This window comes from Aotus nancymaae, unplaced genomic scaffold, assembly GCF_030222135.1.
Source record: "Aotus nancymaae isolate 86718 unplaced genomic scaffold, 86718_ANA_hifiasm-v0.15.2.pri h1tg000057l, whole genome shotgun sequence".
Classification (NCBI taxonomy): domain Eukaryota; kingdom Metazoa; phylum Chordata; class Mammalia; order Primates; family Aotidae; genus Aotus; species Aotus nancymaae.
Window position 1 is genome coordinate 22,385,126 of NW_026988471.1, and position 17,394 is coordinate 22,402,519.

Consider the following 17,394-nt stretch of genomic DNA (forward strand, 5'->3'; position numbering starts at 1 on the left):
TCAGAACGTGGGACCCGAACTCAAGGAGACCCCAACCTCCTCTCCTGGAGGCAGTGGCTATTCCAGGGCAAGTTTCCAGAAGCTTCCCTTCTCTGTCAAGTTGCCAGGCCAGAATGTGATTCGGGAGGGGAGACTCTGGGGGTGGCTGATAGAAGATGCTGAAAACCTCAACAGCCTCTTGCCTGGGACGCCTCCAGGATCCCGCATGGTGGAGAGGGGTTTCTGTGCTATTTGTGAAGGGGGCGCGAGTCAGGAGCTGGGATCGTAGCATTCACACTTTGCTCAAAAACCGGGCCCCACGTGGAACTTGGCACAGGCTTTGTCTCTCTCGGATGCCTCTGATTCCAGGAAAGCCAATTCCCTGCCTCTGAGCCACCAGGACCCAAGAGCCTGGAAATACAGCAAAGGCTGCAGAGTGGCTAGATCAGATGGGGCACACGTTAAAAGCTGTCTATTTGGAGAATGCTGGGAAAACCATGCTGTTGTTCCCTAAGACTATTAGTGAGTGTGGTTGAGTCCCCAACCCCCTCTCCTCCCAGCTCCTGCCTGTCCCACAGATAGAAATGGGGCAGGGCCCTCTGATAAGGAAGCTTGTCCCTTGAATTGTTCTTTTCTCAGGAGATTTACCCTTTTTCTTTGTTTCTTGCTCTGTTCACAGAAGCAAAGCATCTGAAATGCAGGCCAGAGATAAAGTGCAGTCTGATGCAATTAGCTGAGCACAGCCCGCAGGTCCTAATAGGATATGGCTCCTGCTCCTCCCAGCAGCCCCTTATGTAGACGCTGTGTGTCGTATGCACTGCACATCAAAGCCCCAAGTGTGGCCCGGCCTCCTCATCCACACCCCTTCTCTGTCCCTGGCACAGAACCCAGGAGAGCCACTATGGTCAGAGGGGCTCAGCAGCAGGCTCTGTCTCCCACCAGCTGGGTTCCTGGGTCAGGTTTCATCAGAAGTCACCATGAGGACCATGGACCTCACTTGAGAGGCCTGCAGCTGCCCTGGAGGCCCCTGTGGCCTTCTGTGACTGTCCCTGGCAGGCCACCATTTCCACCCCTCATCCCACCCCACCCTTCGCCCCAGGCCTGGTTGGGTTCTGGGTGAACTCCTGGGAGCTGTAGTCACTCTTCCCAGGGCCACCTCTACTGACACCCACACCCCCGCATGTCCCAGGTATCCATCCCAACCTCTCTAGCATGTTTCCAGGATTTTTTTTTCCTTATTGTATATAATGGCCATAGGGAGTTTAAAAACAGCAAATACTGAACAGTAAAGACAATAAAATAAGTTACCCATAATCCCCTCACCCAAGAATAACATCCCTCTTAAGATTTTGGTCATTTCTCTCATATATATATATATATAGTTAGGCACAGGGATGTTTACATAGGGAGGCCATTTGTGTGTCATTTTGTGGCCTGTTTTTCTCATTAAACATTATAGTATAAGCATTTTGTCATCACACTAAGAGTTCTTTGTATACATGATTTTTGACAGCTATATAATATTCCATTATAAGGCTGTGGCTCAGGGAGACCAAGGCTGTCCTGGTGTTTGTTTTTGCCCTGAGATTTATTTTTTCATCCATCTACAAATCTGAACTAGAGAGTGGGCTCATGGAGCAGAAAGCCTGCCTCCTTCCTGCACAGAGGCGCTGAGGGTCCCACCACCCACTTAGGAGCAGTATCTGAGCTGTCTCTGCATGGGCCTTAGCTCCCAACTTCCCCACACCTCCACCATAGGACATTTGGGCCTCAGAGGCTGATGCGGGGGCAGGATGAGAAATATGTAAAGTCCCTTACCTGCAGCCAGCTGGTGGCCCCTTGGAAAGCTGTCCTCTCCCGTGTCCAAGAGCCAACCAGTGGTGGCACAGAGTACACAGTCAGTGCTCAGCACATGCCCTGATAAGTTGGTAGCATCGGTGTGGTTGTGGTTTGTGGCTGGTCCGAGGGCTGGGGATCCCGTCTCATAGCTCAGAACGCTCTGCCTGTTGTGATAGGGCAAGTGGAGAGAGTGGCCACAGAGGGTGTCAGGGAGGCACTGGCTTGGGTGTTCCTGGAGGCAGGAGCTTTGCAGAGGCCCTAGCTGCTACTACCATGGCAGGATGCCCTGCGATTCCAGCCAGAGACCGGGTGCAGGGCTGGGGCTCTGCCCCTGACCCCGTGCTCAGTGGGCGAAGCTCAGACGATGGGAGTCATTCTGGAGGCTGGTCCCTGGCCAGGCTGTGCTCACCTCCTCTTCTGCTTCCCACAGGCTCCCGGCATCTCCAAGGCAGACAATCAGTCCCAGGGACTGGCGACCAGCATCCGGTGGGGGCAGACGCCCATCAATCAGTCTACACCCTGGGACACTGATGAGCCACCCTCCAAACAGATGAGGGAGAGTGACAATCCAGGTACGTACCTTGTCAGCAGACAGAAATGACTGAGCCCAGGGCTTGGCGGGAGCTAGTGGCTTCCTGGGGACCTCAGCTCCTGCACAGCAGGTCTTGATCCCAGAGCCTGCAGAAGCCCCCGCCTCAGGTTCAGGGCCCGAGACACTGTGTGCAATTCCCTGTTCAGGACCCATCCCCCTACCTCTTTCTCTGCTACTCAAGGAAGGACTCCAGAGAGCAAAGAGAGTGAGAATGACATTATCGGGGTGACTTTGAATTGGCTCCAGATTCTTTCCAATAATCATTCCCAAACCTGGGCACTCTGATTCATAACAAATTTCTTGAGTCATGCCTTCCCATTAAGGTTTTTTCTTGCCAATGGTTGTATGACAGCGGGGGTGTTCTCCCCTCGGGGACTAGGAATTCACCAGCTCGGACAACATCCCAGCCCTTCTTTGGACAGCTCCTACCCTAATAAATGGTCTGTCTTTTCCCTCCCATTGGCCCCAGAGCTCTCCCTTACGATACACAGAGCACCTCGGTTTGGCCCTCCACAGGACAGCCCTACAGGTATCAGGGGACCCCTTTCATCCCCCTCGCAAAGTCTTAGGATAAACACCCCAAGCTGTTCCAGCCACGCCCCACAACCCACAGAATCCAGGTCCTTTGCCTTCCAGGGACTCGCTCTGCCCCCTATAGCCCTCTTAAAGTGCCATATCCAGAACTCAACACAATAGCCCAGAGTGGCCCGCCCAGCACATGCTTCCTTCCGCACCTCCCGTCTCATCACTGCTCCGCTAGTATCCACGTCACATGCTGCCTCAGCAGCACCCGAGATGCCCCAGCAGCTACGGTTCCCCTTGTTCACGTCCTCACAGTCGGGCTTAAGCAGCTGGGTTTGGGGACCCAAGAGCATGGCCTCATCAGTATTTCCCTATTTGCTCTTAGGATCTCCTAGACACCAGCTTCTGTTGCTGACCCTAACCCTCCCAATTATGTTCTCTGCAGACCTGGTCATGTCTTCCACATCATCATCCAAGTCATTGAAATGCTGGGAGTTGCCACATATAACAACACTTCCCTTTAGGTCTCTCATGCCCTTGGGCCATTCACCCCATCATAAGTAAATCACCTCTATGGCACTGCGTCTCTGTGCCTCTGCCGCAGAGTCCCCTGGGGTCCCACCCATTATGCTCTGAAGGTCTGATGCATTTTTCCAGACTCCCTGGGTAATCCTGGAAAGAGCAGAGCTTGGGATGGCATGCTTTGTGCTTAGGACACCCAGGCTGGCTCATATTGATGCCACCTCCCCTCGTCAGGCTTGGGGACAGTTCCCATTAGCAGTCCATTCTAGAAGCTTGCCATTACTTCACCCATGTTTACTGGCTTCCAGTTCTCCCCGCCCTCTCTCGTTATCAAAATCATCACGTGTTGTTGCACATGTACCGCATGCCCCGTTCTGTGCGTCATCGCGGTGCCTGCAGTGATGGTGCCTGCTGCTGATGAGGAAAACTGGCTCAGGAAGGGCTTGGGCCCAAGATCCCTCGGCTGGGACAGGGCAGACCCAGGACTCGCACCGTGGTCCATGTGACTCCGAGCCTTGCTCCTCACCACCAGCCAGTGGCGCTCCCTGGGACCGTGGTCTGGTAGTGACCCGCCATCTTGGCTCCTGCCCCACCTTGGAGCCGTTTTCTTTCTGAGAGAGAACTCACAGCCCCACGTTCTATCCTGTGGGGCTTGTGGTGCCGAGTGGCCCCCTGTCCCCTCCTCTCCTTCCTCTGTCTCCCCATTTTCAGTCTACACTGCCACCCCAGGGCAGTTATGACAGCCGAGGTAGCATTTGGGCCATGGAGACCCGGACCCAGGCTCATTCAGTCAAAGGCGACCCACACTGGCCTTCCCTGTCATGGTGTCTGCTGGTTTCCCTCACAAGCCCCCTTAGGTCACCTCGCCCAGCATAGCTGGCCTTGCCTTTTGTGTCTGGACCTCACCTGGTTCAGCCAAAGTTTTCTTAAGAACTAAAGTGGGGTTCTCTCGTTTCCTCCAGGACTGGCCATGCCCAGGTTGCCTAATTAGCACAAGGCCCACCCGCTCCAGCAAGGTCCTGCCAGGCTTTCCACAGGTCCCTTGCCGGGGTCCCTCCCCTCCTGCGAGGACCATGCTGGGCCCCGGGCTCTAGTGCTCTCACCTGAGGGCTCAGCAAACACCCCCGCCTCCACCACCCGCTTCCCCAGCCTCCCTCAGAGGCCGAGACTGCAGAAAGGGAGGAGAGACCCCGGCATTCACCACATGCCAGACACGCTGCTAGTTTTGTTTCCAAATACATCTTCCTCATTCAGTTCTTCCCAGTAGTCCCTGAGGTAGGTATTGCTAATTCCATTTAACAGATGAGAAGAATGAGGCTCAGAGGAAATAAGAACTAGCTGAGGCCAGGGACGGTGGCTCACGCCTGTAATCTCAGCACTTTGGGAAGCTGAGGCGGGCAGATTACCTGAGCTCAGGAGTTCGAGACCAGCCTGGCCAACATGGCGAAAGCCCATCTCTACCAAAAACACAAAAGTTAGCCAGGCATGATGGCGCACGCCTGTAATCCCAGCTACTCGGGAGGATGAGACAGGAGAATCACTTCAACCCAGGAGGCAGAGGTTGCAATGAGCAGGAGGCAGAGGTTGCAATGTCTCCAGCCTGGGAGACAGAGTGAGACCCTGTCTCAAAAAAAATAAAAGAAAAGCTTGCTGAGGCTCTTGGCTACTAAGTGGTAGAGCTGAGAGTGGAACTCAAATCTCTTTGAAGGTCTCTGCTTCCTTCTGTCTGCTCTGCTGCCTCTCACCTCTTCCAGGCAGGTCTTGCTTCCTCCCCTGAGCCCCGATGGCTTTTTGTTCACAGACCCCCTAGCACACTTATCCCAGGCAGACATGACCACAGATTCTTAATCGGTCAGTTCCTGGACGCAGGTGTCTCATTCACCTCGGTGACCCAGCACCCAGTGCAGGGCCTGGGGTGGTCAGTGTTTGTTGAGTGAATACGTAACCAGCAGATGACGTGTCTTCCATCTCCCTTGCAGGCACAGGGCCATGGGTGACCACGGTGGCCGCCGGGAACCAGCCCACCCTGATTGCACACTCCTATGGAGTGGCCCAGCCTCCCACCTTCAGCCCAGCTGTGAACGTCCAGGCCCCGGTCGTTGGGGTGACCCCCTCACTGCCACCCCACGTGGGGCCCCAGCTCCCGCTGATGCCAGGCCACTACTCGCTCCCTCAGCCGCCCTCTCAGCCACTGAGCAGCGTGGTGGTCAACATGCCTGCCCAGGCCCTGTATGCGAGCCCTCAGCCCCTGGCCGTGTCCACTCTGCCCGGTGTAGGGCAGGTGGCCCGCCCAGGACCCACTGCTGTGGGCAACGGCCACATGGCAGGGCCCCTGCTGCCTCCACCGCCGCCGGCCCAGCCGTCTGCCACTCTCCCCAGCGGTGCCCCTGTCACCAATGGGCCCCCCACAACCGACTCGGCCCACGGGCTGCAGATGCTGCGGACCATTGGCGTGGGGAAGTATGAGTTCACCGACCCAGGGCACCCCAGAGGTAAGTCCTGCCACCACGTGCCTCCCCACAGGCCTGCGTCTGCGCCTCCCTGCGTGGTCACTGCAACACCACCAAGACAGGCGTGTGCTTCATGGCAGCTCCCTCACTGGCCTCCCCAACCCTGAGGCTGCAGTGAGATGGGGGAGGGAGGGGGAACATGTGGAGGGCGGGACAAGGAAGGTGGGGAAATGCGCCTGGGTAAGAAGAGGGAGTCCAGGAAGAGGAAGGAAGGGAGAGCCTGCAAAGCCCAAAGCTGTCCCCCTCCAGCCCAAGCCCTGGCCATTCTCACCTCCGACCCCCAAGGCCAGGCCAAGGTGCAGAAGGGTGAGAGTCATCCACTCCTCTTGGGGCTCCACACAACAGTCCCTTTGGTGACTTCTCCAAAGGGAAGTCATGTTCCACTCATGAGGACATTCAGAGTATGAACTGTGTCCTTCCCGGGCAAAGCACCCTCTGTCATACCATCAGATGAGAGCAGCGCCCAAGGCAATTTAGTTAGGCCCAGGAGACATTCCCAGACCATCCTGAGCCACTTGAATGTTTCATTTCAAGGATCCAAGGGTGGCTTTGTGAGACCTTGGGAAAGAGCACCTCCAGCCTCAGCCTTCAGTGAACCCTCTTCCCCCAGCCTCAGGGGAGCTTCATTCTGGGGAACTCAAAGGTAGATCCTTCAGAACAGAGCCTCAGGAAGGATGCATGCCAGACGTGGTCCTAGCTGGATCCCCCAGCCTTAGGTTAGGGTTCTTGATGTCTGTGTGAGGGATCACTCCAGGCTGGAAGGCAGAACGAGACAGGAGGACCAGGGCACACACATGAGGCTTGCTGGGTTCCTCCCTGGGACCGTGGTCTGGTAGTGACCCGCCATCTTGGCTCCTGCCCCACCTTGGCGCCATTTTCTTTCTGAGAGAGAACTCACAGCCCCACGTTCTATCCTGTGGGGCTTGTGGTGCTGAGTGGCCTCCTGTCCCCTCCTCTCCTTCCTCTGTCTCCCCATCTTCAGTCTACACTGCCACCCCAGGGCAGTTATGACAGCCAAGGTAGGTCTGCTGTAGGTTGGCCTAGACCTTAGCGCCCCAGACAAACCAAGTCCCTGCTCCTGCTGGGTGCAGTGGGGAAGGCTGCTGGGCCACCACCAGGCACAGGCAGCTCCCAGTCAGGAGCAGCGGGAAGAGTCCACCGTGGGTATTCGGCCGCAATGGGGAGTCTACACCCCCCTTGAAAGAAGAGACTAGACAGTCCTAGAAAGCATGCATCTCTGGGCATAGCTTCCTAGCCTTCCCACATAAAACCCCTCAAGATGGCATTTCGGGGGGCCCTGCCCCTCAGCAGAGCAAGGAACCCCACTAGGCCCTCCCCTCTCTGCTCTCCCAAGTCTCTTCCTTTGTCATTTCAAGCAACTTGCAGGCCTCGTCAAGCATCCCAACGATAAAGCTCATGTCTGGATCTCTGTCGGGTTGATTCCCAATCTGACTGAGCTCTGGCTGCCTTTGTTTTTGAAATCAGCACTAGTTTTAAATGACAGAATTATAGAAAATTACATCTAAATTCTGGGAAACTCTTGCTTTAAGATTTTTTTTCAAAAAATGACTAAATTGATTTTTTGTTTGAATTGTTTTGGTTAAGCTCTTTTTAAAAAAAAAAAAAAACGAAAGAAACTTACTCCCAGTTCAAGGTCATGAGTCAACAACTCGGACACTCTGGGCAGTGGGAATCCTGCTTCTAAGGCTATGCCAAAGCCCAGAGTACCAGGCGACATATTCTCTCCCCACGTAGCCCCTCTGGGGGTCTCCTACGGCTAACGCAAGATCTTGCTGGCTTGCCACGTTCCAGGCATGCATCTAGGAAAAGGAGCTCTTTTGTGCCACAAGGTAACTAGCTGAGAGAGGACTGGAGTCCCTGGTGTGAGGCTCAGCACCAAGCTGGGATCTGCCCCACCAAAGCTGCTGGGTGCAGGCAGCGAAACGTCCTCAGCCCTGAGCCCATGGAATCCGAAAGACACAGGTTGTGGGGACAGGACTCTGCAGGACTTCTGTGTCTACTTGGGTCAATGACCATTGCAGAGCTGCTCCTGTAACCTCTGTGTGGGGGCCTGAGGGCGTGAACCATCCTCTGTGGTGGTCCTGAGTCAATGGATGGGAGGGGACAAGAAACAGTGGCCCTACTAAGATTCCCTCTACCGGGCCCCACTGGGCAGACTGAAGGTCAGGTGAGGGCCAGGGTTGGGGCAGGCCTAGAAAGTGTCCACAGCCCTGCCTTCTGGTGAGCCAGCGAGACCCACCAGCTCTAACCAGTGATAACAGCTGACCTGTCCATCAGCCTGACTTCCAGAGGTTACCAGCACATTGGCTCTTTCCTAAATTCCATGTAACTTGCTTCTTTATACACAGCCTCATCAGCTGATTTAGCCCCTTATATTTTCGGGAAAGAAAGTCAGTGATGCATGAACATACAAATGCCTCCAAACTCAAGCCTGGGTGGGTTTTTTAAATATATAAGTAATTTCTCTTTTCATTTCTAATCTTAAAAGCCTTTATTGCTGAAGCTATAATTTGTCTGTCAGATCTAATGTCAAACAACTGCATATTTTTTTAAAATAAGAAACCCGAATTTTGAAACTAAATCTTTGAAACTTGCTATGTGAGAGTCATGTTCCTGACAGGACCACGTGGGCTTGGATTTGGGTCACTTTTAATTTTGCCCCTAGGGATTTTACATCTCTGAAGCCCAACTGATTTCACACTCCTAAATGACAGACAGCTGGCTCCAGGCGGGAACAGGAGGCTCTGCGTGATGGCGTCAACACAAGTCAGAACTCCACTTTAGAAAAAAAAAGAACTTTCCTTTTCTCCTGTTCTCTGTTTGAAACCTTGCCCAGCATTATAATAAGATCCACCGTGCAATGCCTTGAGATCCAGCTCATTAAAGTCCCTCGATTTTCCCTGCTATTGTTTGACGTGACAACCTGGCCTCTCCCAGGGTTGAGTAATTATGGAGAGATTCCCCTCCATGAAGAACAGGTCTTGCCAGCCAGAGGGATGGGCTACTGGTATTTTTAGACTTCATTAGTGCCCTGATCTAAAATTTCACATTTTGTTTCTTGTAGTTATCTTCCGATCGACTGAGCTAAAATTTCAGTTGGGGCCCTATTAGCCTGCCTTTCCGAAAAGGGCGTTGGGACTTTAATTTAAAACTTAACCAGTTGAAAAATAAAGGTGGCGTGGAAATGCTTTTTGATTTGCAGTAGGTCAAGCGATTGTCTCTCATCTGTGACTACAGAAGCCAGCTTGCGTGCAGTTCCCTTTAATGAGTGTTATTTAAATGCATTGAGCACATATAGATTTTCTTAAGAAACTTACAAGACAAATCTTTCTTTCTCTAAGAACAATTTGGGGGTGGGAGCAAGCTGTAGGGTTTTTTTTAGATGATATATTGAAAGCTAATTAAAAATAGATTTCATGTGTGCAAAGTGATAAGGGAGGAAAAAAGAATTAGTTCCATCTGAATCCTGTTATGAAGTACCTAAGATATTTGTCTCGTCGTTGGATTGGAACCACTGAGCTAATGCCTGGGAAGAGGTGTGGCCAAGCTCAGGCCTCAGTGAGACCTGAAGTTAATGTCACTACCCCTGGGACCCCGTGAACCCAGCTGTGCATGCCTGATGACAGAGCACAGGCTACGGATGTAGCTGTTTCTACCCCTGCCTTCTTTGGCAAACAGTTTTTGGCTCACAGGATGCATGGAGACCTTTTAAAGCCCTAGGCTCCAGGCCTGGTGGTGAGTTGCAGAAAGGCTATTGTGTCTTCATCTGTGGGGCTGGGAGTGAGAAGCCAGGCTGCACCTGCTCTCACTTGCTCCTAGACCAGAAAGCAAAGCCCATGTCGACCTGAGCGGGGAAACGTGTCTCTTCTGACTTTATATTTTGCAGGCCTAGGGTGAGGGGCCCTGAGGATCCAACTACAGGGCTTAGCCTCCCTGCTGGGAGGCCGTACTCAGAAAGAGGGATGGTTCAGCCCCTTCCTTTGGTTCCACAGCTCCTCCCTTCCCATTCCGGCACTGGACCTCCACCCCATGGTGCGCCGTTCATCCTCACAGCCGCACTTGCCCCAGTCTCCACAGTAACAATGATGAGATCTTGTGAAAATACATTGAGGCACAGGGAATAGCTATGTGACTGGGACAAGCCTCCTCACTTCTCTGAGCCTCTCTTTCCTCATCTCTAAAATGGGCATGACAGTACCACCCTCACAGGGCCTCGGGGAGGACCGAATGAGATTGTGGATGTGACCGTACATAGCACTGTGCCTGCTTACCACCGAAAGCAGCTCTGGCTGTTGCCTCTGGCCCAGGGACTAGAGAGTTCAGCAGAGAAGGAGGCTAGGGAAGAGGCAGAAGGCCAGGCCCTCGCCAGCACAGAGGAGATGGAAGAAGCCCACATTTGTTGACAGGGCTGGCAATCCCCGGCCGAGCCATTTAACTTCGGGATGAGGACCCCTTCCCTAAAAGGGAGGTTGGATGCATCCCTTTTCTGGCAGGACGACTCGATGGGATGGCTCTCCCCCGGCGTGGGGCCTGGCACGCATCTCATCTATCCTTGCCCCACACGCTGACATGTCTGGGGTACACTGTTCCTTCTGCAGCCTCCATAAATATTCTGGAAGAAGTTGGGAAAGCATGATAAAGCTGTTCGCCCACACTCAGGCCAGAGGCACAGAACATTATCCAGACTGAAACTGTCTTCCCACAGACCTATTGTTCTGTGTCTGGGCCTCAGAAATGCCAACATGAATTTGTCCATGGTTCAGACTCAAGGCCTGCGGTCATCTATGGCCAGTCCTTTGTCCACCTCTAGCGCTAACTCTGAACACTCAATTGATTCCGGTTTCTACATATCTCCACTCTTCTGTCCCCCCACCCCTACCCCACCCACCATCATCTCTGGCCTGCTTGCTGGCCTCCCAGCCCACAGTGCATTCCTTCCAGTCTGGCTCCATGGTGCAGCCAGAGTGACTTATTTTTTTTCGAGATGGAGTCTCACTCTGTTGCCCAGGCAGGAGTGCAGTGGCGCAATCTTAGCTCACTGCAACCTCTGCCTCCCGGGTTCAAGCGACTCTCCTGCCTCAGCCTCCCGAGTAGCTGGGATTACAGGCACCCGTCACCATGCCTGACTACTTTTTGTGTTTTTAGTAGAGATGGGGTTTCACCATCTTGGGCAGGCTGTCTTGAACTCCTGACCTCGTGATCCACCCACTTTGGCCTCCTGAAGTGCTGGGATTACAGGCGTGAGCCACCTCACCCAGCCCAGAGTGATTTTTCAAATACAGGTCTGGCCCTGCCTCGCCCCGTCCAACAGCACGGCTGCACTGGGGACAATGGCCAGCGCTGACTCGGTGCTTGCCCCCACTTCACCCTTTGCCGTTCTGCCTGCAGGCTGCCCCGTAACCACCCCAGGCCTTGGCTCTCCAGTCCATCCACGTGCTGTGCCTCGGCCGAGTGCCTGTTAGACTGTTGATCTGTGAGCCCCTGAGGTCGGGAGCAGCAAGGACTCTATCTCATTCCCACTCCGCCCTCGGTATCTGAGCCGGTGCCAGTACTCAGAGATGCCCCAGAAGCATCTGAGGAATGTGGGCACAAAGCCCTGGGCTGATAATTACCCACCAGGTTCTGTGACCTCCCCGTTCCCTTCACATGAAAGCAGGTCAGTGCTCAGGGCCCCAGGCATACAGGGATAGAAAGTGCCCTTATGAGACCTCGTTCCGCAGCCCGTCACCTCCCCCAACACCTGACCCATGCCTCCGGGGACAGAAGTCCATCCATTTCAGACTTCCTTCTGTACCCAAGCACCTCCCCTCCATCCTGCCCCAGAGCAGACAGACGCTGGAACTCTGCCTCAGTTTTCTCATCTATGAAAGGGGGAGAAGAACAGAACCCACTTCTTACAGTTGCGAGGATGGAGTTATTTTACACATCCCTAGGCTTAGAATCATGCCTAGCATGCAGCCATCACTATAAAACTGTTCTCTGTGATTATTTTACTGGTCCCAGGGCCATCTTTCCATGTCCATGACCTTTTAGGGGCCCAGGTTAATGAGTCCCAGGAGAGCATATTAGCATCATGATATCTGAAGCACCTAGCTCCTGGGAGTCCACCGTGAACAGAAGAAAATCCCCTTCTCCCACTGTAGCGTGTGGCAGTCCTCCACTGGCCATAGCAACTGGAAGGAAACAGCCTGTTGCTGGGAACTTCTCCCTAATTCCAGGAGCTGTCTGTCTTAGGAGACTCCTCCCACCTCCCCTCAGGGGCTCTCAGTATCCTGTGGCATTCAGCTTGATAATCAGGGTGCCAGGGACATAGCCGGGGTCGGGTCCTCCATGGCCACATCAATAGATGGGGCCAAAAGAATTCTCTGCCTCCTTCAGACCACACAGCCAAGGCTGCAGGCAGAGACAGCTGATTGGGAGGATGTGGCTGGCAGCATGCATGGTTGTCGAGAGCCCAGATTCTGCAGCAGACTGCTCGGGCAGAATTCAAACTCCACTTCCCACTAACCCAGTGAACTTCTGCTAGAAAACTGGTGTCTCTAAGCTTCAGTTTCCACGTCTGTAACTTGGAGGTAGCAGTGCCATCCTCATAGACATGCTTTGAGGATTAAATAATGTATGTAAAGTCTTAACCCCGTGCCTGGCAGAGAGTGGGCTCAAATAATATTAGCCGTTGTTATGACCACTACTGTAAATCCTAAAGACTCCTGGAGAAGAAACCAGGCCTGGAGCACCTAAGCCTCAGGACCACCACTGCTTTTAAAGCAAGGTTGTCCAAATAATCTCCCAAATTTAACTGAATAACTCACAACATGGATCTGAAACCAAACCCCCATCCCACCCTTGCCCTGACTGCAGCCCCCACCCCAACACACACACCCTCCTCCAGGAAGCATGTATCTCAGAGGCTGTGCAACTGGACACTCCGTGTGCACAAGGGTCGTTGTCCTTGACTGAGCTGCACCTGCCCCAGCCCTGCTCAGAAAGCCTCCTCCCCTGGCAGGGCTCTGTCCTCGCGGGGTTTGTTCATCAGTAATTGGAGGGTTGTCTGGGGCTTAATGGTTTTGTTAACAGATCATTTGACTGAGTGAATCAGGCAAGCGGAAAGATGCCGCAGAGGCCGCCGGACCACCCAGGGACGGTGTCATCCTGGGAGCAGGAGGTGACTGCTGGCTGCCCCAGCCTGCTCAGCAGGGCACAGGCAGAGCGAGCCACCCTAGGCCCTCCCTCCACAGGGCTGCAGGAGTAGATGGGCTTTCAGCCCCAAATCTCTGCTGAGTATCTTCAAGGTCAGAAGCCCCACTCTAGCCCCAGTTGTCCAACAGGGCAGAGGTCAAACTGCCGATGGGAATGAGAGGGCTCTTCAGACAGGGGCCAAGGGAAAGAAACGTTCCTTCCTGGGGGCTTCAGGCGATGGTGCTGACCCGCAGCAGGAAGCCAGATGCCCTGATCCCAGGTGCTGTCTTCCCTCAGGAGCAGCAGACCCCGGGAGACACCAGCAGGGTAACCCGTGAGGTTCCAGGTCAGTGATACGCAGAGGCCACTAAGAGGCTTGAGTCATGTCCCCTCCCTGCCTGCTGCACCACCATGTATTTCCTGAGCCATAACGTTGTAGTCTTAGGCACACCTGCCTTGGCCTCCCAGATTGCTGGGATTACAGATCCAGCTTCTCTCATGAGCCAGGCAAAAGAAACAGGCAGGGTGCCAGCTGCATGCCCTGTGCCGTCAGGGCTCCTGTGCACATGAGGCCTGTGGCCATGCCAAGCCCTGGGAGAGAGGCGCGAATCTGCCCTAGGGGACCTGGGAAGATCAGGCAGTGCCAGCAATAAGGGCCTCAGGGGCTGAAGAAGAGAGGGGTCAGGTTAGACAGCCTGCAGGAAAGTTAAGGTGACAGCAGGAAGGAAGGGGACAGCGAGTGGCTCTACAAATGCAAGGTCTTAGGAAAGAATGCTTGAGGGAAGTGCCAGAGACACAGAATTATGATTTTTCCAATAGATCCCTCTGTCTCACACACACAGACACACACACACACACACACACACACACACACACACAGCGTGCACACAGTTTGCAAGGCCTGTCCTGATTTGAGACAGGGTCAGCTAGTGCGTTAAGCGCAAAGGCCCAAGACATCCCTTTCCCTGAATGCTAGGCGCACCAAGCCTGGAAACCCGCTTGGGCTACTTGGCTGACTTCTTAGCCTCATCAGTCGGTGTTTGAGCCCATCTGTCTCCAAGGACATCCTGGTCTTGCAAGATGAAGCCCTCCTTGATCCTCAGGGGCTTTGACCTGGTTAGAAACAGCTGGGTGCCATTAACCCCCAACAGGGAAATCAGGTGCACATCCATGGGTCAGAGGTTCCCTGTGCACCCTGCTCTCTCCTGTCATGGCAGGGGTTTAACGGCATGTTTCCCATTGCCTAACCACTATTTAAGCATCTGACATCTGCTGTCTGTGCCAGGAAAAGCACGCCATGCTGGACTGCGCCCTAGAGTTTTTTAGAGGTTGGGATGAGTTTTGAGAGACAGTGAGCTGGGCCACGGCGTGGGATGTGTGCTCCTTGTCCCCGTGTGATGGGGAGGGAAGGACATAATGGCACCCCAAATAGGAAACAAAGCTCGAGAAAACATGGCAGAAAACCGGTTCAATGAGAAATGAACTGGTTGAAATTGCATTCCATTCAGGAGCACACTCACTATTCTAGAAACGTAAAGGATAAAAATAATACAAACAGAGTATTCTAGGAGCACAAAACATTGCGTAAATTGCTTGAAGAAAAAATGGCCGAAAGGTTGCCGTCCATTGAAATAACTATCATTGCCTGTTTTCTTCGTGTAACTCTCTTCTTTAACAAAGCATGTATGTTTATATTTTTACAACATTTGTATTATGTCTATGTTCAAGGGAAGCCCAGTTGTTTTCAGTTCACCACAAGGCAAGGCTCCTTACTTTCACAGTGTCCTGGCAGCCTCTTGGCTGACTAAGCACAGCACTGTGAATGGGCTGGTTCTGCCCACAGGCCTCTCACTACCTCACCCTCCCCTCTTCCAAATGACCTCTCAGTGTCATTGCTTAATGCCTTAGCCCCAGGTCTACACACAATGCCAGGGCGTATTCGTTTTTCACCAGCATCTGCAAAGTCAACGCCAAGGCTACATCTTGGTCTGGTGGGGCATGTCCTCCCTGGTCATGCTCCAGCCTGTCAAATGCCTTTTAAAGGGATACACCAGGTGATAGGCTAGGTGGCCCAGGGAGAGGGACTGTCACCTCCTTGGTCTTCAGCATCACACTGCACATAGTCTGACTTTTCATTTTGTGCTGCTCTTGCGAAATGCCACAAATTGGGTGGCTGAAAACACAGAAATGTATTTTCTCACAGTTCTGCAGGCTGGAGGTCCGACGTGAAGGTGCGGGCAGGGTTGGCTTCTGGTGAGGCCTTGATTTGTGGCTTGCAAATGGCCGCCTTCTCACTGTGTCCTCACACAGCCTTTCCTCCGTGCATGAGCACTCCTGGCGCCTCTTCCTCTTCTTAGAAGGACACCAGTCTGATTGGGTTAGGGACCCACCCTGTGACCTCATTTAACCCTAATATCCTCATTTTTTTTTTTTGAGACAGTCTTGCTCTGTCGCCAGGCACCAGGCTGGAGTACAGTGGGGTGAGCTCGGCTCACTGCAACCTCTGCCTCCCGGGTTCAAGTAATGTTCCTGCCTCAGCCTCCCAAGTAACTTGGATCACAGGCGTGCACCACCACACCCAGCTAGTTTTTGTATTTTTTAGTAGAGACAGGGTCTCACCATGTTGGCCAGGATGGTCTCGATCTCTTGACCTCGTGATCCGCCCACCTCGGCCTCCCAGAGTGCTGGGATTACAGGCATGAGCCACCGCGCCCAGCCCCTTAATTTCCTCTTTAAAGGCCCTTTCTCCAGATACAATCACACTGGGGATTAGGGCTTCCACATACGAATTTGGGGTGGGAGGGGACACATTCAGTCCATAACAGTCTACCAGTCTGTCTAGTTGGCAAATGGAAAGGGTAGCCCCTCACATGGCACAGTTACCATGTAGTTACAACATCTGACTTCTACCTGTGGGTGTTTTCAGTGATTCACTTGAACCTCTTCATAAATGCACTTTTGCTGTTTTTATCCTGTGTTTTTTAGCTACAGGCATCTCACTCTGCTTTGTTAACTAAGCATTGGATATATTTCCCATTATTAGAGTCATCCATACTTGGGGTTGTTTTTCCGTAGAACTTTCATGCTGGGAGGGAATCTACCATCACCACGGGGAACTAAGCAGAAACCACCGATTGCTAGACAGTTTGTCCTCTTAAATGGTGAAGAGCTGTCTCTTCCTGTAACTTCCAGGCCCTCTGGAGCCATCCAGAGCAAAGCTGGGCCCTGTTCTATATGACAGCCCTTCAGCTTCTGGAGGATGGCAGAAGTTCCTTTTCTCTAGACCAGAGATCTCCAGTGGCCTCAGCTGCTCGTCTTGTGAAGGGTCCCTTTACAATGTGCATGTCCTCCCTGGTCATGCTCCAGCCTGTCAAGTGCCTCTTAAAGGGACACCAGGTGACAGGCTAGGTGGCCAGGGAGAGGGACTGTCACCTCCTTGGTCTTGAGCATCACACTGCAGGTATTCTAACTTTTCTGCAATAATTGTGGCTTATTTGGTTAAAACACATATTTATATACACAGAGACACACAAATATGCACTTAAACTTCCAAATGAAGAGGAAAGAGAAAAAAATCTCTCCAGAGTCCTGCCGTCCACTCCGCTGCTTTCTTTGGTGTCGCCCGTCCTCCTTTTTTATCAGGATGGAGATTGTTGATCATTCCTTTTCATAGACACCCCTAGCCCTGCCTTTATTCCAGCAGCTTTTTGCCCCTACCTTGGGAGCAAGTGAACTTTCCCACTGAGTTTTTAAATTATTTCCTCTTGAAGTCTAGGAGGTAGGTGTGTCTCAGCTCACCTACCCCACCCCCACGCCCCAGCTATGCATGCTGAAGCAACTCACCACCTTCCTCTCTGCTGATGGAAATTTACTTCTGAGCAGTAATCCACCTGCTCCTTTCAAGCCCTTCTGCCTCCCTCCTTCCCCACCATAGTGAATGTCAGAGCAGGATGCTACCTTACAGTCATTCAGGAAAACCTCCTCACTTTACAGGTGGGGAAACTGAGGCTTAGAGGTATCAGCTAGCTATTACGTTTACCCCAGAAACTGTCACTAGAAAGTTTCCTGTGAAATCACCCATATTCCATGGAGCCCTGTGGAATTACTTCATTTGTTGCTAGGAGGTGTCCATCCAAGACCCCTTCTCTCTTCCCATGGACCAAGAACTCCACAGGGATAGGCCCAGCATCTGCATGGACCACACCAGGCCAGCTCTCGTGCCTCTCCAAGCTT

The 17,394-nt window shown here is 53.0% G+C and overlaps 1 protein-coding gene across 1 annotated transcript in view; it reads left to right on the plus strand.

Annotated features, from left to right (window-relative positions):
- The window catches only part of KLHL29 (kelch like family member 29), a 234,581-nt gene that overhangs the window by 163,509 nt on the left and 53,678 nt on the right, over nt 1-17,394 (plus strand). The window contains exons 3-4 of the mRNA XM_012453344.3: nt 2,249-2,390; nt 5,434-5,946. Of these exons, the coding sequence (XP_012308767.2) occupies nt 2,249-2,390; nt 5,434-5,946 (655 nt within the window). The remainder of the gene's footprint in view (nt 1-2,248; nt 2,391-5,433; nt 5,947-17,394) is intronic.